At 44.3% G+C, this 21,395-nt stretch overlaps 1 protein-coding gene across 5 annotated transcripts in view; it reads left to right on the plus strand.

Annotated features, from left to right (window-relative positions):
* The window catches only part of LOC106580184 (semaphorin-6A), a 102,169-nt gene that overhangs the window by 50,580 nt on the left and 30,194 nt on the right, over positions 1-21,395 (plus strand). For all 5 annotated transcript variants that reach the window (XM_014160957.3, XM_014160956.3, XM_014160960.3 and 2 more), the window contains 9 exons: positions 2,171-2,231; positions 4,583-4,645; positions 5,131-5,232; positions 7,989-8,079; positions 16,659-16,778; positions 17,207-17,295; positions 19,276-19,493; positions 20,198-20,329; positions 21,117-21,272. In XM_014160957.3, coding sequence (XP_014016432.1) covers positions 2,171-2,231; positions 4,583-4,645; positions 5,131-5,232; positions 7,989-8,079; positions 16,659-16,778; positions 17,207-17,295; positions 19,276-19,493; positions 20,198-20,329; positions 21,117-21,272 — 1,032 coding nt within the window. The remainder of the gene's footprint in view (positions 1-2,170; positions 2,232-4,582; positions 4,646-5,130; positions 5,233-7,988; positions 8,080-16,658; positions 16,779-17,206; positions 17,296-19,275; positions 19,494-20,197; positions 20,330-21,116; positions 21,273-21,395) is intronic.

The raw sequence follows: 21,395 nt of genomic DNA on the forward strand, positions 1-21,395 counted from the left end.
GGACTCTCCGCAACTATATTCAATGTGCGGGACAAAATTGAGGCTATGATTAAGAAGTTGGAGCTCTTCTCTGTCTGCATTAACAAGGACAACACACAGGTCTTTCCATCATTGTATGATTTTTTTTGTGTGCAAATGAACTCAAGCTTACAGACAATGTCAAATGTGATATAGCGAAGCACCTGAGTGAGTAGGTTGCGTAATTACGCAGGTACTTTCTCAAAACGGATGACACAAACAACTGGATTCGTTATCCCTTTCATGCCCTGCCTCCAGTTCCCTTACCGATATCTGAACAAGAGACCTCATCAAAATTGCAACAAGTGGTTCTGTGAAAATGTTATTTCATCAGAAGACACTGCCAGATTTCTGGATTGGGCTGTGCTCTGAGTATCCTGCCTTGGCAAATTGCGCTGTTAAGACACTGATCCCCTTTGCAACCACATACCTACGTATGTGAGAGTGGATTCTTGGCCCTCACTAGCATGAAAACTAAATACAGGCACAGACTGTGTGGAAAATGATTTAAGACTGAGACTCTCTCCAATACAACCCAACATTGCAGAGTTATGTGCATCTTTTCAAGCACACCCTTCTCATTAACCTGTGGTGAGTTATTCACAATTTTCGATAAACACATTTTTATTTATTTTATTTATTTCACCTTTATTTAACCAGGTAGGCAAGTTGAGAACAAGTTCTCATTTACAATTGCGACCTGGCCAAGATAAAGCAAAGCAGTTCGACAACATACAAAAACACAGAGTTACACATGGAGTAAAACAACATACAATCAATGATGCAGTAGAAGAAAAAAAAATAAGACTATATACAATGTGAGCAAATGATGTGAGATAAGGGAGGTAAAGGCAAAAAAAAATGCCATGGTGGCAAAGTAAATAAAGTATAGCAAGAAAAACACTGGAATGGTAGATTTGTAGTTTGAAGAAAGTTCAAAGATAAAATATAAATAATATGGTGCAAAGGAGCAAAATAAATAAAATAAATAAATACAGTAGGGGAAGAGGTAGTAGTTTGGGCTAAATTATAGATGGGCTATGTACAGGTGCAGTGATCTGTGAGCTGCTCTGACAGCTGGTGCTTAAAGCTAGTGAGGGAGATAAGTGTTTCCAGTTTCAGAGATTTAAGGTTTTATACCAATGGATGTAAATAAGGTTTTATATGTAAGATGGTTAAATAAAGAGCAAATGATTGACTATTACTATATTATTATTTGTGCCCTGGTCCTATAAGAGCTCTTTATCACTTCCCACGAGCCGCATTGTGACAAAAACTCACACTCAATCTTATGTTTAATAAATTTATCGTATAGCGTGTGTGTGACAGGCTTACAATGATGGCAAAAAACAACATTTGAGAGTGCGCTGACCCTGGTGCTAGAGGTGGTACACGGCTGGAGGTTGAACATTTGAAGGGGTACGGGGCTATAAAACATTTTGGGAACCACTGATCTAGGAGATGCCGGAGCCCCAGGAAACTCATATAAGTGGATTAATTTCAGAATTGCTTTTCCTCCAGACTCCAGCAAACTTCTGTGCAGGTTGGGAGTCATAATTAAAGCCCAAGTCAGACAGTGTCTGTTACAGAATTTGATTAAAACTACATTCACACAGTCATCTCAAAAAAATGAATCTCAAAAGTGGTTAAAGCGTTAAGCACGGTCACCTTTCCCTCCACAAACAAGCGTGTCAATCACTCTCAGAGCCTTTCTTCATGGTCAGTAAACACAGTCTGGCAGAAAGGTAGTTAACTCCTGAGTTTATGTGTTCCATATGCGAGTAGGAAAGTCTGTATTACCAGTGAAACACATAGGTCTTGTCTGCACTTTAATGAGTGTTAGTATAGATTTCCTATGGCTGAACATAATGCTTAATTGACCTGAACAGCATAGAGTGACTTGGCAACCACCCCCCCCCCCCCCCCCCCAAACAAACCTTTCCCATGAACAAAGAGGCTTTTGTCTGGGCGGCAGCAGCACTGTAAACTTTTGTTGACTGCTTCTGTCTGACAGAGTAAATAGCCCCTTTGTATATTGTTATTTTTTTCCAGTTTGAACAAAGTTTAGACAAATATGAACCGTTTAAGATTTACTGGTGGAGAAATGGTTGAATTGTTGTTGTTGAGTGCCTGTCTATTTCCTCTCTTTCAGGGATCACATATACGCACTGGATACAGACACCGCCAACTCCGAGGAGATCTTTTTCAGCAAGGTGAGTATTTTTTGGGGGAAGACGTGTTGTTCTGTGCCGTCCTCTGGGTGACCGTACCGAACACTCGCCTAATTACCTGGCGGGCCGTCCTGTCCAGTCCCGCTCCAGCGGCTTGTCTGGCGTGAGACACTGCAACGCTGTGACCCCACTAAGCACGTTATCCTATCAGGCACCAACCCACATGCGTCATTGCTGGTCAGCGGGACGGGGCCAAGAGAGAAACCTGAGATAGGGCCTTCCCTGTAGCTCAGTTGGTAGAGCATGGTGTTTGCAACACCAGGGTTGTGGGTTCGATTCCCACGGGGGGCCAGCACAGAAAGAAAAAAAATGTATGAAATGTATGCATTCACTACTGTAAGTCGCTCTGGATAAGAGCGTCTGCTAAATGACGTAAAAAATGTTAAATGTAAATGTAAAAATTAGATTTATGTACATACAGTTGGGAGAACAAGTATTTGATACACTGACAATTTTGCAGGTTTTCCTACTTACAAAGCATGTAGAGGTTTGTAATTTTTTTCATATGTACACTTCAACTGTGAGAGACGTAATCTAAAACAAAAATCCAGAAAATCACATTGTATCATTTTTAAGTTATTAATTTGCATTTTATTGCATGACATAAGTATTTAATCACCTACCAACCAGTAAGAATTCCGGCTCTCACAGACCTGTTAGTTTTTCTTTAAGAAGCTCTCCTGTTCTCCACTCATTACCTGTATTAACTGCACCTGTTTGAACAGGCCAAGACCAGAGAGCTGTGTAAGGACATCAGGGATAAAATTGTAGACCTGCACAAGGCTGGGATGGGCTACAGGACAATAGGCAAGCAGCTTGGTGAGAAGGCAACAACTGTTGGCACAATTATTAGAAAATGGAAGAAGTTCAAGATGACGGTCAATCACCCTCGGTCTGGGGCTCCATGCAAGATCTCACCTCGTGGGGTATCAATGATCATGAGGAAGGTGAGGGATCAGCCCAGAACTACACGGAAGGACCTGGTCAATGACCTGAAGAGAGCTGGGACCAGTCTCAAAGAAAACCATTAGTAACACACTACGCTGTCATGGATTAAAATCGAGGTCCCCCTGCTCAAGCCAGCGCATGTCCAGGCCCATCTGAAGTTTGCCAATGACCATCTGGATGATCCAGAGGAGGAATGGGAGAAGGTCATGTGGTCTGATGAGACAAAAATAGAGCTTTTTGGTCTAAACTCCACTCACCGTGTTTGGAGGAAGAAGAAGGATGAGTACAACCCCAAGAACACCATCCCAACCGTGAAGCATGGAGGTGGAAACATCATTCTTTGGGGATGCTTTTCTGCAAAGGGGACAGGACGACTGCACCATATTGAGGGGAGGATGGATGGGGCCATGTATCGCGAGATCTTGGCCAACAACCTCCTTCCCTTAGTAAGAGCATTGAAGATGGGTCGTGGATGGGTCTTCCAGCATGACAACGACCCGAAACACACAGCCAGGGCAACTAAGGAGTGGCTCCGTAAGAAGCATCTCAAGGTCCTGGAGTGGCCTAGCCAGTCTCCAGACCTGAACCTAATAGAACATCTTTGGAGGGAGCTGAAAGTCCATATTGCCCAGCGACAGCCCCGAAACCTGATGGATCTGGAGAAGGTCTGTATGGAGGAGTGGGCCAAAATCCCTGCTGCAGTGTGTGCAAACCTGGTCAAGAACTACAAGAAACGTATGATCTCTGTAATTGCAAACAAAGGTTTCTGTACCAAATATTAAGTTCTGTTTTTCTGATGTATCAAATACTTATGTCATGCAATAAAATGCAAATGAATTACTTAAAAATCATACAATGTGATTTTCTGGATTTTTGTTTTAGATTCCGTCTCTCACAGTTGAAGTGTACCTATGATAAAAATGACAGACCTCTACGTGCTTTGTAAGTAGGAAACACTGCCGATTTTGCAGGTTATCAAATACTTGTTCTCCCCACTGTATGTAACATCCCCCAACCTCCAACCTCAGTGTCTCCTCTGTGTTTGTGTGATCCACCTAGTTGTGGCAAATAATAAGAGCAAGCCGGAATCTGAGACAGAGAGATTGATCACCGAGAGCCTGTTTAGCAGTAGTCTTTAATCAGTGGCCAGGCTCCAAACACTAACACTGTACTGTAGCTGTAGTAGAGGCTACTCTGCTGTGGAATGGCAGCTCGCTGGCTTCAGAGCAGCCTTGAGAGGACCCACTGGGCACAAGCAGAGTGCAGCCAATCGTGCGAGGTGACTGCCTGGTGCTCCGGGCCGGGCTCTGGCTCTCTTGAGGAATGATGACCATGGTAACTAAGCAGAGATCTCAATTGATTCCCCATCAATTTACTCTCCACAGAAACTGACATGGAAGTCCAGACAGGCAGATGTGGACACCTGCCGAATGAAGGGGAAGCACAAGGTACAGACTACTGATCTACTTATTCTCCCTCTCCTCAATGTACTGAATGTCACAGAATGCATAATAATAACTAGGGCCAGGAGGTTTTCTTGACCATGGGACCTTACCAGGAAAATGCAAGTGCATATTCATTTAAACCTACTTATGTCATCTCAGAATGCCTTGCTGTTTCAAATGCTTCTATATGAATACTCTATCGTGAAATGAATATTTACCTGTTATTTTTTTATTATGGCATGGACAAATCCACCCATTTCCTTTATTGTGTAATTCATGTTATTGTGCATGTTTTTGTTTTCCGTGCATTTGACATTCTCATCAAATAATATACTGTACAGTTAATAGCATTCCATGAACATAAACTAGTCAGTCGCCATCATTAATTTCTTTGAACGTAGCTGTCAATGTCGTTTCGCTCTAGTTTCTATTCAGCACAAGAATGGATCAGTCACAATTAACATTTTTTTCTCCCTTTTCTCCCCAAGGATGAATGTCACAATTTCATCAAGGTCCTCCTGCAGCAAAACGATGACACCTTGTTTGTATGCGGAACAAATGCTTTCAACCCCTCCTGTCGAACTTACAAGGTACAGCTCGCATTGCTCACTACTACCCATGCTCTGACTTCACCTGTTAAGAATATGCTACACACACAGTGCTGTATTTCACCAATATGGGTACAACGTAAAGGAGAAGAGTTGTGGAGAGATGGACATTGATGGATTACTTTCAAAAGCCCATGTCAGATCTGTCTCTTTTTCTACATGTAGTTTGTCATGTTTGATTTAAAAGCAGGTAAACCTAGGCTGACATAGTCATAGCAGTTATATTGAAATATGATGCTCTAATCAAGACAGGCGGCCACCACGGTTGTCAAGGCATTTTTGGAATAGTTTCAAGATTTGGCTTTGGCTTTGGCTTTGGCTTTGGCAGAATTATTAAGCCTGTCTTCTTTAGAGAGGAGCACCATCTGATTAAGGCAGCCCCCTGCCACCTCTCTGAATCAGAGGGTTTGGGTTAAATGCGGAAGACACATTTCAGTTGAATGCATTCACTTGACTAGGTATCCCCCTTTCCCCTTATATGTCATCCTTAGGAAAGATATCTCTAGAAGGCAGTTGTTGTTGGCATGTTGGGAAATAAATTGGTGCCACAGTAGACTTGATTTGACGGTGTTGTTGGGGATCAGGGATTTGTTGTTTATCGTGAGGTATGTTTACCGCTGAACAAGACTCTTTGCTTCATTGGGTTTTTGGTCTCAACAAAGCACAGAAAAGGCTTGTGTTCTCACTTGAGCATTCTTGAGTGTATGCACAAATTTTATAGGCATGGTTATTTTTACAGTTCCTCTGCTCCCATTTCAGACCCTTTTAATTGTTATTACTGGTATATTGTCTGCGGAAAGCTGACATCCTCACTGACATACCGTAACACTTAACGAGTGGCGCTGTAAAATGTGTAAACGTTATGGGGAAGAGGTGAAATGAACAGGCTGTGCCTGTTGGCTGTAGGCCATTGCCAGGCTCTCCCAGCCGACCGATTCCAGGCTTTTGAGGTGCGTCCACTCCTCAATGCTCAGCCTGGTTTTGATCAAGGGGGAGAGAGTATGTGTGCGCATGCATCCACCTTGGCCACAGTTTGCCTCACCATCTCGCCGACCTGACAGGCCTGAAAGAGCTTCTGTTTCGGGGCCAACCTCATCCCACATTAATCAGAGCCACGGGGAGGGGGGAGGGCTATACAAATGTTGCTGTCAACGGCAGCAACACCCCACACCCTTCCCCACACTCCTGAGGGACGCTCAGACAGACACCTTGGCAGCCATGGGCCGCTCCCCTGAGCTAAGGTCCAGCTTGCTTTGTGTAATAAAGCCTCCCTCCCTAGCTGCCTGATATTCTATGGGTGTCCATTACGTCACATGTTGCTGGGCGGAGCAGGGGAACAGTCCTGAGAAGGCCCAGGTGATATAGATCAGCCATGGTGTAAAGCCTCAGCCTCAGCCCTAGCCCGACAGGCAGCAGAGAAATGGAGTGTGACTGTCTTAGCGGGAGAGTCATTGCACTGAAATTGTGCACACTATGATTTCCCATAGCAGTGATAAACCCAATAGGATAGCAACATAGACATGCAACGACTTACAAGACCCCTTTCCACTGTGGAAGCAACCACCTGAAGGCCATGCTAGAGATGTCTTTATTTTGTATTTGTATTATTAATTTTCATATCGGGCTTTAATTATTGAGTTAATGAATTAATTTATATCCTCAAGGTTAGGTATAGCTTTCCATGTTTCTAATTGTTTATGGAAAAATCAAAGAATGTCTTCAGGAGCAAGAACATCATTGTGTATCCCTTTTCTCCTTGCTGTTTGATAGTGGATTGACCTCATATATCTCCCAACTGCCTTGGAGTCTCTTCCTCCTATTCAAACTGCAGGAATATATCACTGACAGAGAGCCAAGCCCACAGTAGACAGAGGTCATTGCCACTGTGAAATTAAACAGGCAGAAGGGGGGCCTCCCTCCCTCCACCAATGCTGCAGCAGAACCCAGTCCAAGTAACAGACAGTCCAAGAGACTCAGGCATAGTGCCTCAACACCCACAGTGACAGCATAGTGCATCAACACCCACAGTGATACAGTTGAAATGAGTGCCCTCAGACTAGCTACGCCATATCTTTAATAGAAAATAAATGTAATTGCAATTTCCTGTCTCAAAAAATGTGTATCCTTTAATGGGTCTCTGTTTATACAATTATTCATATCTTGATAGCCGAGAGAAAAATCCACTGCTGGTGTTAGTTGTCTTAATAAAAGGTCACGAGTCATTTTCACTGCCCAAACAGCTTCATCTATTTCTCTGGCAGGGTTTTCTGCACTTAGTGAGAGTGTGTGTGACCTTTTTAGTGGGCAGATGATAGCTGTTTCCACCGAGACAGGAATAGAAAATAAAATGACCTGTTTAGAGACCAAAAAGGGCAGTGTAAGCACTTCGCCTTTCTTGGCAAGCTGCAGTCTTTGTCAAGAGTATGCTAACTTTGTTAGCTTTGTTAGCATACAGTGATCTTGACCTATGCCCCGTATGAAAGACTCATGCCTACTGGGGATGACACGGGCACCCATGGGGGAGGTAACTGACCTTTCACCCGGATATGATACTCAGCCACTGCCACTACTGCTGCAATGTTGTGTGGAATATGGTGCCATATTTAACACAATAACATCATTTTCCAATGAGGATAGGGTTGGGTTGTGGTTTGGATGGGTTGGGTTGGGATGGGATGGGGTGACTGGTAGCTTTTGGGTGGATTTTCCTCTGACCTTCTTCCCTTCCCCCACTGCAGATGGACACCATGGAACATCTAGGGGAGGAGATCAGTGGGATGGCACGGTGCCCATACGATGCCAAACACTCTAACATCGCCCTGTTTGCGGGTGAGAGACCATAACTAATTTGTTACTGGAATGTGGATGTGGCCTGGGAAAATATAGGGTACACTTTAGCCTAAAGACGTAGCCTTTTAAAGCTTGTATTACCACATCAATATGAGTGCAATATATATATTATGTTGAGTGTGTAATGTACTGTGTTTATTTTGTATACAGCAGTACCAGTGGCGATCAGTGCATTTTAATATGAGGGAGGAATATTGTTTTTTCATGAGCGTGGCCTTATTTCTATTACAGCATATTGGATGACTTTCATTCATATTCCATTCACCCAGTTCAATGTAACAGCGATAGGTTTAGGCTACTACATGATACTCAGAATTTTCTCTATACCCATCATGAGGTTGCTACCAGTGGCGGTTCTAGACCATTTCAACTGGGGGGGCCGCGCTGGGGCCAGTTGTACTGTTAGAGGGGCCAGTTACATTAGACGTTATTGTTGTCATATTGTTTTCTTCACTGCATTGCAGGCATTAGCAGGCAAAAGACCATGTTCATAATCATTAGTGTTCCGCGTTGCCACTGTCTAATAACGGATGTAAAAAAAGAACGATAGCAAAAATTAGTTATGTAAAAATTATTTCATACTCCACATTTAGGGGGGCCACAAGGGGGTCCAAAATTGTTGTCACAAGGGCACTGGCCTCCCTGAATACACCTCAGATCACACGTAAACACATTTTACTTTGATAGCAGCCACTTTGTATTCCTTGCCGCATCTATGCGCTATACTCCGCTCACCTCTTCCCTTCGCTCACCTCTTCCCTTGCCATGCTTGTGTGACAAGGGGAAAAAACCTTTCCAAGCCAAATCGCTACACACAGCCTACATGTTGTCACCATATTAGCTAAAGTAACGTCATAGTCAGCATAGCTAATAGAACTAACACGTTTGTAAACCCGCTACAATCATGCAGTAACGTTACAGTAAGCAGTAAGCAGTAAGCAGTTACACTGGCGGGCCCCGGTGGCAATAAATTAGTAATACCAAAAGCTTACCTGTCACGTCCTGACCAGTGAAAAGGGTAATTTGCCATAGTAGAATGGTCAGGGCGTGGCAGGGGGGTTGTTGTGTGTGTTTTGGTTTTTTTTGGTTCTAGGGGAATTTGTTCTAGTTTTCTATTTCTATGTTTCGTTTTCCATGTTTGGCCGAGTATGGTTTCCAATCAGAGGCAGGTGTCTTTCGTTGTCTCTGATTGGAAGCCATACTTAGGGAGCCTGTTTTCCTTTGGGTTTTGTGGGTGGTTATTTTCCGTTTAATTATTGTACCTGACGGAACTGTTGGTTGTTTGTTATTTTGTAAAGTGTTTCTCATTAAAGTATCAAGAATGAGCACTATTCATGCTGCTCCTTGGTCTGTTCAATACGATGCCGGTGACATTACCTTGACTTGGAAGAGTTCCAGTGTTGTGTTGGAAAGTCATAGCCAGCTAGCTAACATAGTATCCCTCTGTTTGAGCAGGGTGTTTCAGTAGGCTAAACTAGCTAGCTGCATTTGCTAGCTAAGTAAGTGAAACTTAGAAAAAAAATGACAATCTCTCTATTTCTCTCTTGCTTCTCCTTCATTTTGGAAGATATTAATTTGTTAAAAACTGTTCACCTATTGTCTTTCTCTCTTTGAGTCAACTACTCACCAAATTTCATACACTGCAGTGCTAGCTAGCTGTAGCTTATGCTTTCAGTACTAGATTAATTCTCTGATCCTTTGATTGGGTGGACAACATGTCAGTTCATACTGAAAAGCTCTGATAGGTTGGAGGACGTCCTCGAAGTCATAATTACTGTGTAAATCTATGGAAGGGAGTGAGAACCATGAGCCTCTTAGGTTTTGTATTGAAGTCAATGTACCCAGAGGAGGACAGAGGCTAGCTGTCCTCCGGCTACACAAGACCTTTGCAAAAAATTATTTGGTGACGTGATTATATTTAGTATAGGTTTAGCTAAAAAGGAGAACTTTTTAAATGTTTAGCAATTTGCATTTTTATGAAATTCACTGAGGAGGATGGTCCTCCCCTTCCTCCTCTGAGGAGCCTCCACTGAGCAGTACTTTGTATCTAAGACAACTTTCCTCTCGGGGACATTAAAGTTCTTCATATTCTATCCAATACTAAGAGAAATTAAACCACTTGTATGAATGCTAGGTCAAGAATGTGTATTTATTTACAATGTATCAATATGGCTCACAGTAATTACTTAAATGTATTAGGCAAATGTTCCTTTACTCTTAGTCATTAAACATTAGCTAGATAGGAGAATCTTTCTCTATTTTAATGCAAGGTTGCATTAGGTATACTATCGTTCATTTAATACTTTGTGGCCCATTTTGATATCAATATACTAACTATGTCAGGAATAAGTGGCAGTCTGTTACATGCTGTTGAACAAATTGTTGAACTCTGGGCCACATTTGTTCCGTGTTTCTGGGAAGACTCTTTTGCTTGGCAGATGTAGATTGTGGGCAGCTTGTAAACACAATAAGTGGTTTTGCACCCCCCAAAAATTGGAATCTTCTCCCGAATGTGGGGATTTAAAATGAATCAAAAAGACGAAACCCCAAATGAGTCAGATTTCCATTGGTGGGTTACAACTCCTCCAACCGAGGAGCTGTTAGTGATTCATTCCCATTGATATTCACTGTGAACCGATTTATGAGGTTTTTGTTCAATTCAACCTGGTCTCAGGGCATTTCATATTATTCTGTATGTAAAGCCAAGACCCTCCATTTAGTATGATATGTTACGTTTTGTATGGTACTGTATGTATTAATTTCTGGATGTCCATCACTCATTTTGATATGTTACGAATTGCAATTCGTATTATACATTATATATAAACTCAGCAAAAAAAGAAATGTCCTCTCACTGTTAGCTGCGTTTATTTTCAGCAAACTTAACATGTGGAAATATTTGTATGAACATAAGATTCAACAGCTGAGACATAAACTGAACAAGTTCCACAGACATGTGACTAACAGAAATTGAATAATGTGTCCCTGAACAAAGGGGGGGTCAAAAACAAAAGTAACAGTCAGTATCTGGTGTGGCCACCAGCTGCATTAAGTACTGCAGTGCATCTCCTCCTCATGGACTGCACCAGATTTGACAGTTCTTGCTGTGAGATGTTTCCCCACTCTTGGCATTGTCCCTAGCCCTCACCCTCCGATCCAACAGGTCCCAGACGTGCTCAATGGGATTGAGATCTGGGATTGAGATCTGGGCTCAATGGGATTGAGATCTGGGCTCTATTGCAGGAAATCACTCACAGAACGAGCAGTATGGCTGGTGGCATTGTCATGCTGGAGGGTCAGGTCAGAATGATCCTGCAGGAAGGGTACCACATGAGGGAGGAGGATGTCTTCCCTGTAACACACAGAGTTGAGATTGCCTGCAATGACAATGCCTGCAATGACATCAAGCTCAGTCCGATGATGCTGTGACACACCGCCCCAGACCCCTCCTACAAATCGATCCCACTCCAGAGTCCAGGCCTCGGTGTAACGCTCATGCCTTCGATGATAAACGCGAATTCGACCATCACCCCTGGTGAGACAAAACTGCGACTCGTCAGTGAAGAGCACTTTTTGCCAGTACTGTCTGGTCCAGCGACAGTGGGTTTGTGCCCATAGGTGACGTTGTTGTTGATGTCTGGTGAGGACCTGCCTTACAACAGGCCTACAAGCCCTCAGTCCAGCCTCTCTCAGCCTATTGCGGACAGTCTGAGCACTGATGGAGGGACTGTGCATTCCTGGTGTAACTCGGGCAGTTGTTGTTGCCATCCTGTACCTGTCCCGCAGGTGTGATGTTCGGATGTACCAATCCTGTGCAGGTGTTGTTACACGTGGTCTGCCACTGCGAGGACGATCAGCTGTCCATACTGTCTCCCTGTAGCGCTGTCTTAGGCGTCTCACTGTACGGACGTTGCAATTTATTGCCCAGGCCACATCTGCAGTCCTCATGCCTTCTTGCAGCATCTTTCTTTTGGTGTTTTTCAGAGTCAGTAGAAAGGCCTCTTTAGTGTCCTACGTTTTCATAACTGTGACCTTAATTGCCTACTGTCTGTAAGCTGTTAGTGTCTTAATGACTGTTCCACAGGTGCATGTTCATTAATTGTTTATGATTCATTGAACAAGCATGGGAAACCATGTTTAAAAACTTTACAGTGAAGATCTGTAAAGTTATTTGGATTTTTACGAATTATCTTTGAAAGACAGGGTCCTGAAATTTTTTATTTTTTTGCTGAGTTTACAAAAGTATGTGGAAACCCCTTCAAATTAGTGGATTCGGCTATTTCAGCCACACTCGTTGCTGACAGGTGTATAAAATAGAACACTCAGCCATGCAATCTCCATAGACACACATTGGCAGAAGAATGGCCTTACTGAAGAGTGATGGCACTGTCATATGCTGCCACCTTTCCAACAAGTCAGTTCGTCAAATGTATGCCCTGCTAGAGCTGCCTCAACTGTAAGTGCTGTTATTGTGAAGTGGAAATGTCTAGGAGCCGCAAAGTGGTAAGCCACACAAAGTCACAGAATGTGTCGTTTGTCCTCGCTTGCAACACTCATTACAGAGTTCCAAACTGCCTCTGGAAACAACGTCAGCACAATAACTTTTCGGTGGGAACTTCATGAAATGGGTTTTCATGGCCGGGCAGCCACACACAAGCCTAAGATCACCATGCGCAATGACAAGCGTCGTCTGGAGTGGTGTAAAGCTCGCCGCCATTGGACTGTGGAGCAGTGGAAACGTGCTCTCTGGAGTGATGAATCTCACTTCGACATCTGTTAGTCCGACGAACAAATCTGGGTATGGCGGATGCCAGGATAATGCTACCTTCCTCAATGCATAGTGCCAACTGTAAAGTTTGGTGGAGGAGGAATAATGGTCTGGGGCTGTTTTTCATGGTTCGGGCTAGGCCACTTAGTTCCAGTGAAGGGAATCTTAACACTACAGCATACAATGACATTATAGACGATTTTGTGCTTCCAACTTTGGGGCAACAGTTTGGGGAAGGCCATTTCCTGTTTCAGCATGACAACGCCCCCGTGCACAAAGCGAGGTCCATACAGAAATGGTTTGTTGAGATCGGTGTGGAAGAACTTGACTGGCCTGCACAGAGCCCTGAGCTAACCCCCATTGAACACCTTTGGGACGAATTGGAATGCCAACTGCGAGCCAGGCCTAATCACCCAAGATCAGTGCCCGACCTCACTAATGCCCTTGTGGCTGAATGGAACCCGCTGCTCGCAGCAATGTTCCAACATCTAGTGGAAACCCTTCCCAGAAGAGTGGATGTTGTTATAGCAGCAACGGTGGGACCAACTCCATATTAATGTCCATGATTTTTCCTCTGACACCGACTGGTATAGAGGTCCTGGATGGCAAGAAGCTTGGCCCCAGTGATGTACTGGGCCGTTCGCACAACCCTCTGTAGTGCCTTGCGGTCAGAGGCCGAGCAGTTGCCATACCAGGCAGTGATGCAACCAGTCAGGATGCTCTCGATGGTGCAGCTGTAAAACCTTTTGAGGATCTGAGGACCCATGCCAAATCTTTTCAGTCTCCTGAGGGGGAATTGGTTTTGTCGTGCCCTCTTCACGACTGTCTTGGTGTGCTTGGACCATGTTAGTTTGTTGATGATGTGGACACCAAGGAACTTGAAACTCTCGTCCTGCTCCACTACAGCCCCATTGATGAGAATGGGGGCGTGCTCGGTCCTCTTTTTCCTGTAGTCCACAATCATCTCCTTTGTCTTGATCACTTTGAGGGAGAGGTTGTTGTCCTGGCACCACACGGCCAGGTCTCTGACATCTTCCCTGTAGGCTGTCTCATCGTTGTCGTTGATCAGGCCTACCACTGTTGTGTCATTGGCAAACTTAATTTCGGTGTTGGAGTTGTGCCTGGCCGTGTAGTGATGAGTGAACAGGGAGTACAGGAGGGGACTGAGCACGAACCCCTGAGGGGCCCCTGTGTTGAGGATCAGAGTGGCGGATGTGTTGTTACCTACCCTTACCAGCGGAGGGCGGCCCGTCAGGAAGTCCAGGATCCAGTTGCAGAGGAAGGTGTTTAGTCTCAGGGTCCGTAGCTTATTGATGAGCTTTGACGGCACTATGGTATTGAACGCTGAGCTGTAGTCAATGATTAGCATTCTCACATAGGTGTTCCTTTTGTCCAGGTGGGAAAGGGCAGTGTGGAGTGCAATTGAGATTGCATCATCTGTGGATCTGTTGGGGGGCATGCAAATTGGAGTGGGTCTAGGGTTTCTGGTATAATGGTATTGATGTGAGCTATGACTAGCCTTTCAAAGCACTTCATGGCTACAGACGTGAAGGCAGATTACCTTAGTGTTCTTGGGCACAGGGACTATGGTGGTCTGCTTAAAACATGTTGCTATTACAGACTCAGATAGGGAGAGGTTGAAAATGTCAGTGAAGAGACTTTCCAGTTGGTCAGCGCATGCTCGCAGTACACACCTTGGTAATCAGTCTGCGGCCTTGTGAATGTTGACATGTTTAAAGGTCTTACTCACATCGGCTGCGGAGAGCGTGATCACACAGTCTTTCCGGAACAGCTGGTGCTCTCATGCATGTTTCAGTGTTATTTGCCTCTAAGCGAGCATAGAAGTAGTTTAGCTCATCTGGCAGCTCTCAGCTGTGCTTCCCTTTATAGCCTGTAATGGTTTGCAAACCCTGCCCCATCAGACGAGCGTCAGACCCGTTGTAGTACGATTCGAACCTTGTCCTGTATTTACGTTTTGCCTGTTTGATGGTTCGTCAGAGAGCATAGTGGGATTTCTTATAAGCGTCCGGGTTAGAGTCCCGCTCCTTGAAAGCGGCAGCTCTAGCCGTTAGCTCAGTGAGGATGTTGCCTGTAATCCATGGCTTCTGGTTGGGGTATGTACGTACGGTCATTATGGGGACAACAGTGGAGTATTCCTCAATGCCATCGGAAGAATCCCGGAACATACTCCAGTATGTGCTTGCAAAACAGTCCTGTAGCTTAGCATCTGCTTCATCTGACCACTTTTTCATTGTCACTGGTGCCTCCTGCTTTAATGTTTGCTTGTAAGCAGGAATCAGGAGGATAGCATTATGGTCAGATTTGCCAAATGGAGGGCGAGGGAGAGCTTTGTATGCATCTCTGTGTGTGGAGTAAAAGTGGTCCAGAGTTTTTTTCCCCTCTGGTTGCACATTTAACATGCTGATAGAAATTTGGTAAAACGGATATAAGTTTCCCTGCATTAAAGTCCCCGGCTACTAGGAGCACCACCTCTGGGTGAGCGTGTTCTTGTATGCTTATGACGGAATACAACTCATTCAATGCGGTCTTAGTACCAGCCTCAGTCTGTGGTGGTATGTAAACAGCTATGAAAAATACAGATGAAAACTCTAGGTAGATAGTGTGGTCTACAGCTTATCATGAGATACTCTACCTCAGGCGAGCAATAGCCTCAACACTTCCTTAGATATCATGTACCAGCTGTTATTTACAAAAATACATTGTCCGCCGCCCCTTATCTTAGCCAGACGCAGCTGTTCTATCCTGCCAGTACAGCGTATAACCAGTATGTTGATAGTGTAGGTCATCTATTGTATTTTCCAAAGATTGCACGTTTGCTAGCAGAATGGAAGGAAGTGGGGGTTTATTCGATCGCCTACAAATTCTCAGAAGGCAGCCCGACCTTTGGCCCCTTTTTCTCTGCCTTCTCTTCACGCAAATCACTGGGATCTGGGCCTGTTCCCGGGAGAGCAGTATATCATTCTCGTTGGGCTCGTCAGACTCGTTAAAGGGAAAAAAGGATTCTGCCAGTCTGTGGTGAGTAATCGCAGTCCTGATGTCCAGAAGTTATTTTCGGTCATAAGAGACGGTAGCGGCAACATTGTGTACAAAATAAGTCAAAAAAAGAAGTTACAAACAATGCAAAGAAACGAACAAAAAACTATTGGTTGGGGACACGTAAAACGTCAGCCTTCTTCTCCGGCACCATCTTAATATGCCTTCTAAACACAAATGCATCTTTTGTAAATGATGTCTGAGTGTTGGAGTGTGCCCCTGACTATCCATACATTTTTAAAACCAGAAAATGATGCCACCTGCTTTGCATAATAGAAGGAATTTGAAATGATTTATACTTTTATGTTTGATACTTAAGTATATTTTAGCAATTACATTTACTTTTGATACTTAAGTATATTTGACTTTTACTTTTACTTGAGTAACTTTCTATTAAGGTATCTATACTTTTATTTAGTATGGCAATTGGGTACTTTTTCCACCACTGCTCTGAGACCATGTTGTTCAATTATGTAGTTAAAGTTTCCAATGCAGCCATCCATTTGAACCTGAAGAGCTGAGTTCATCCTCGCTGCGGATACTGTTCGCATCGAGGACCGTGTGTGTGTGTGTGTCTGTTTTCTGTCAATGAGCCTGATGTTTCTGTGTTTATCCATTTCTCTCGTCTTGGGTTCTCTACATGTTTGTGCATCCAGTGATCAACATCAGCATCTTTGTGTGTTTGGCCCATGACTGGTATGGCGGTTGACTTCTTATCCCTCTCTTCTCCCTCCAGATGGAAAGCTCTACTCCGCAACAGTAACAGATTTCCTAGCGATTGATGCAGTCATTTATCGTAGCCTTGGAGATAGCCCAACTTTGCGCACTGTCAAACATGACTCCAAGTGTCTCAAAGGTGAGGAGAGCCATCGGATATATGGACCTGAGGGTTGAAAGAGGTGATAACATGGACAATGAATGACGGGTTGGAAAACAAATCAGAGTTAGAGTGAAAGGGGGGTGATTTGAGGGATGATTTGCTATTGCAGCACACTTTATTTGCTGCTGTCACTCTCACAACCAGTTCCATAGCAGTTATGTACTCAGGAAATTGGCTGCCCCTGGGAACGAAAAGAACATGACCAGGTTGTCAAAGCTGAATGGGGAGATCCCTCATTCCCCCCCACATGTAAATAGCCCCCTAATAGAGATGATGGATTGAGCTACTCCCTGTGCTGTGCCTGGGCTGTGCCTCACTGCAGACTGTGATTGATGCTTTAGGTATTGGGTGTAAAATGGGGTGTCTGATCTGTTTTGTGATGATATGCCTTCTTTTTTTCCCAGAGCCTTATTTTGTACAGGCAGTTAACTACGGTGACTTCATCTACTTCTTCTATCGAGAAATTGCCATGGAGTACAACACAATGGGAAAGGTAAGTTGATTGAGGTTGTCTGTCCCTTTTCTTCTTCTCGGATCAGGGCTACTTCCTGCTGAACAGGAGAGAAAGGAAGCGCTTTGGGAAGTAAACAGGAAGTGGGTGTATCAAGTATCTGGAAGGGCGTTCAGCAAGACCAAAATGGTCAACCTTTTTCGATACAGAAAAACATTTGCAGGATGTAGGCCTAAAAATAGTTGAAAAACATGTTAATGCCGTCTGGAAAGTCATTTTGAAGTCTAAATATATTCTCTGACTTGCATGTCCATGCTACTGTTTGACCTGTTGCTCACTCGTGCTGTTTCCTCAAAGCGTTTCGAAGTTTTTCTCCGAAATGAGACAGACAGGAAAAGAGAGGAAAGGAAAATTACTTTATTCTTCATTCAAGGTTTTAGACCAGAGGGATATGAAAGATGTTTCGATTATTTCTTTCATTTCAGTTTGTATGGAGAAGGTTTAATTGGGTACCTACAAGGAAATTTTATAATTATATAAACATTATGTATTTTTGATTAAATGGGGGCGGGGGGGGGGTCTATTCACCCAATTTCGACTGACATGTTGTACTGCACATGAATACCAAATACCAAGTGAAATCCTCTGGTTATTTTGAAAGGGATATCAATATAACGAAGCATGTGGAGTAGTGCGCAAAGTGGTTTGGTTGATTGCGGTAGAGGAATGGTACTTTCTGATTGATTAACTGGAGTTTCTTTTGACAATCTGAAATGTAAGAAGTTCCACAGTCATTAATAATGTGGGCTGTTGTATATTTATGCAGGATTTATATTTACAAGACCATGGCTCTGGTCTAAGAGATCTGCCTAGTTATGTAGACCGAATAGTAATAAGCTGTACCTTCTGTGAGTGAGCTGGTTGGGGAATAAGGAGAACAGCCAGACAACAGGTGTGTGGTGTAAATGTCAGCAAAACATAGGAGTTGATTATTGACTTCAGGAACCAGAGGAGGGAACATGCCCCGATCCATATCAACGGGACTGCAGTGGAGTGAGTCAGCAGTTTTAAGGTCCTCGGTGTCCACATCACTGAGGACTTGTCATGGACCACTCTGGTCAAGAGGGCGCAACAGTGTCTCTACTTCCTAAGGCGGCTGAAGAAATTGAGCATGCCACCCCGGGTCCTCTCTAAATACTACTGCTGCATCATCAACAGCGTCCTGACCGGTTGCATCATGGCCTGGTACGGGACCACAAGGCCCTCACTGGAACCGTGCTCCCACCTATCCAAATGGTGCCTGAGGAAGACCCGCAGGATCATCAAGGACCCCACACACCCCAGCCATGAGCTGTTCACTCCCTTACCATCGGGCAGACGGTATCAGAGCATGAGGTCTGATACCAACAGGCTCAGAGACCGTTTCTATCTACAACCCAACAGACTTCTGAACACTTGAACTGGACTGACCACCTGCTCTGATTCTCCATTCCATAGCACACATGTGTAACTGATGTGAAATGGCTAGCTAGTTAGCGGGGTGCACACTAACAGCGTTTCAATCGGTGACATCACTCGCTCTGAGACCTTGAAGTAGTTGTTCCCCTTGCCGTGGCTTTTGTGGCGCGATGGGTAACGATGCTTCGTGTGTGCAGAGGGTCTCTGGTTTGAGCCAAGGAGAGGAGAGGGACGGAAGCTATACTGTTACTCACTGCACAATTTAAAACTTGCCCCCAATCCCCCCTTCCCCAAAACACGTGTAAATGTTGGACTATAAATTGTCCCTTCCTGTATTATGCTTATGCTAAAATGTTTATTCTATTCTACTGAGCCATTTACTTTATGTTCATTTTCTTATCTTTTATTATTTCTTGATGTTGTCGCATTGTCGACAGGAACCTGCAAGTAAGCATTTTGTTCGATGGTGTATGCCATGTGTATCCCGTACATAAGACTACTAAAACTTAAAACTTGAAACTGGGTGTGTCTGAAATATCCACTGAGTGTGTGTGCGTTGTGCAGGTGGTGTTCCCCCGTGTGGCCAGGGTGTGTAAGAACGACCGGGGCGGCTCCCAGAGAGTTCTAGAGAAACAGTGGACGTCCTTCCTAAAGACCCGTCTCAACTGCTCCATCCCAGGAGACTCCCACTTCTACTTCAACATTCTGCAGGCCGTCACCGACGTCATCCACATCAACGGACGCGATGTTGTCATGGCAACCTTCTCCACACCTTACAACAGGTACGAGGGCCGGCAGACACACAGAAGGAAATCAATTTCCCAGGCCACCCCAGCGCGTAACTCACTGTCACAGTAGTTGTGTGCCCTTTGGTCAGGTGTGTAATGTAATTCCTGCATTATTCATATTTGTGAAAGTAGAATAATTTAAGTGTGAGTTTTTATCTAAATTGAAATTACAAAGGAGCGGTAGAGCTGCTACATATTGTAATTCCCATTTTATGGTGGTTTTTAGGCAGTAAGACAATTGCTTGTGACAATGCAATTGAGCATGGTTAATGGGCATTAAAAGTCAATGAAGCGGCTTGGAATTTCTATAATTCGAATTTGATCCGGGCATGAATCGCAGTTAGTGAGCGAAATGAGAGGGAACAGATTTTGACTGGAGGTAGCATTCAGGATTTATTAGCCATTAATTTAACCAAGTTCCTTGGCAGCATGGCTTGCCTCTCGCTCAGTACATAGCCAACGCTGGCTGATTACTAAGATTTACAGCCTTGGCCATGAGGTTAACAGAATAACAGCTCTGTAACCGTCACAATCCTGTCCTTGTACATGCTGTCTCTTAATGCCAAGGCAGCTGAAATGCCCATAAGAAATGACTGGGAAATAGTGATTCAGAGCTATGCTATGCACAGTTTGCACAGAGTGGAGTCCTAACAATCGGACTGAGGATTTTCTTTTGGGGGGGTGGGATGTTTCTACAGCATTCCTGGGTCGGCCGTCTGCGCCTATGACATGGCTGAGGTGGCCAATGCGTTCATGGGACGTTTCAAAGAGCAGAAGTCCCCTGATTCCACCTGGACACCTGTTCCTGAGGATAAAGTTCCAAAACCAAGGTATGCCCCCTTCTCCCACACACAAACAAAGCCACACCCGCAGCATGAAAGAAGCTCGATATCAGCAAACAAAGCATGAGATCATATTCCAGATGGCTGCCTACTTCTACAAATGCACCAGCCTGATAAATCTCCATCTCTGCGTTCCTAATTACCCGGCAAAGAGCAGCTCTTTTTCTCTAAAAACCGAGATCTGTGGAGGGGGATCGTAAGTGGTGTATATCCCCATATGGCTGATGATGTGGAGAGCAACAGGATACCACCCCTGGTGATTAGCATAAAATGATATGTTTGTGTAAAACAAGGTCAGGTGTTAATGAGATCTGAAATCTACATCTTGTTTATTCAATTTCATTTCTGTCAACGTTATCGGCAGACAAACAGAAGGGAGTTTTCACAATGTTGCCCAGGTTTTTTTTACTGTCTCTTCTGCAGCAGCAGCAGACATGCCATGTGTCATCGTCTCCCTGACTGACCTGCCTCTGGTGCTCTCTTTATGTACTGTAGACCTTATTACATTCTGCAGTGTCTACCATGGAAAAGAGATTGAATCAGACCGTTTCAATGTGGATAACTTGGTGGATTCTTTGGCCTGGGTGTACCGTAGTACAGTAAAACCTTTTTTATGGCTGTCGAGAGGTGAGATGTCTTTGAACGGATCTCCTGTTGAAGGCAGCTCCACTTTTACAGGGCCCCTCTCCTCTGCTCCTCTGTCCTTATAAAGAGATCAAATGGCCGCTCTAGGACTCTCTCCTGTTTGATTCCGTGCTGCTTTCATCCACTTCAGGCCCGGGTGCTGTGCTGGCGCTTCGTCCTTAGAGAAGTACAAGGTGTCCAACGAGTTCCCTGACGACACCCTGAACTTCATCAAGCAGCACCCTCTCATGGATGAAGCTGTCCCCTCTATCGCTAACAGGCCCTGGTTTCTCAAGACCATGGTGCGGTGAGTATAGCATCACTAGCTAGGATGGTACGCTAGCTAGCTTGCCAGATAGGTCTGGGTTATGGGTGGATTTCATCAACGTCATGCATGCATTATGCATTACTATTTGTAATAACCGGTGGA

Source organism: Salmo salar, chromosome 20 (genome assembly GCF_965601325.2).
Source record: "Salmo salar chromosome 20, fSalSal1, whole genome shotgun sequence".
In the NCBI taxonomy this organism is placed as follows: domain Eukaryota; kingdom Metazoa; phylum Chordata; class Actinopteri; order Salmoniformes; family Salmonidae; genus Salmo; species Salmo salar.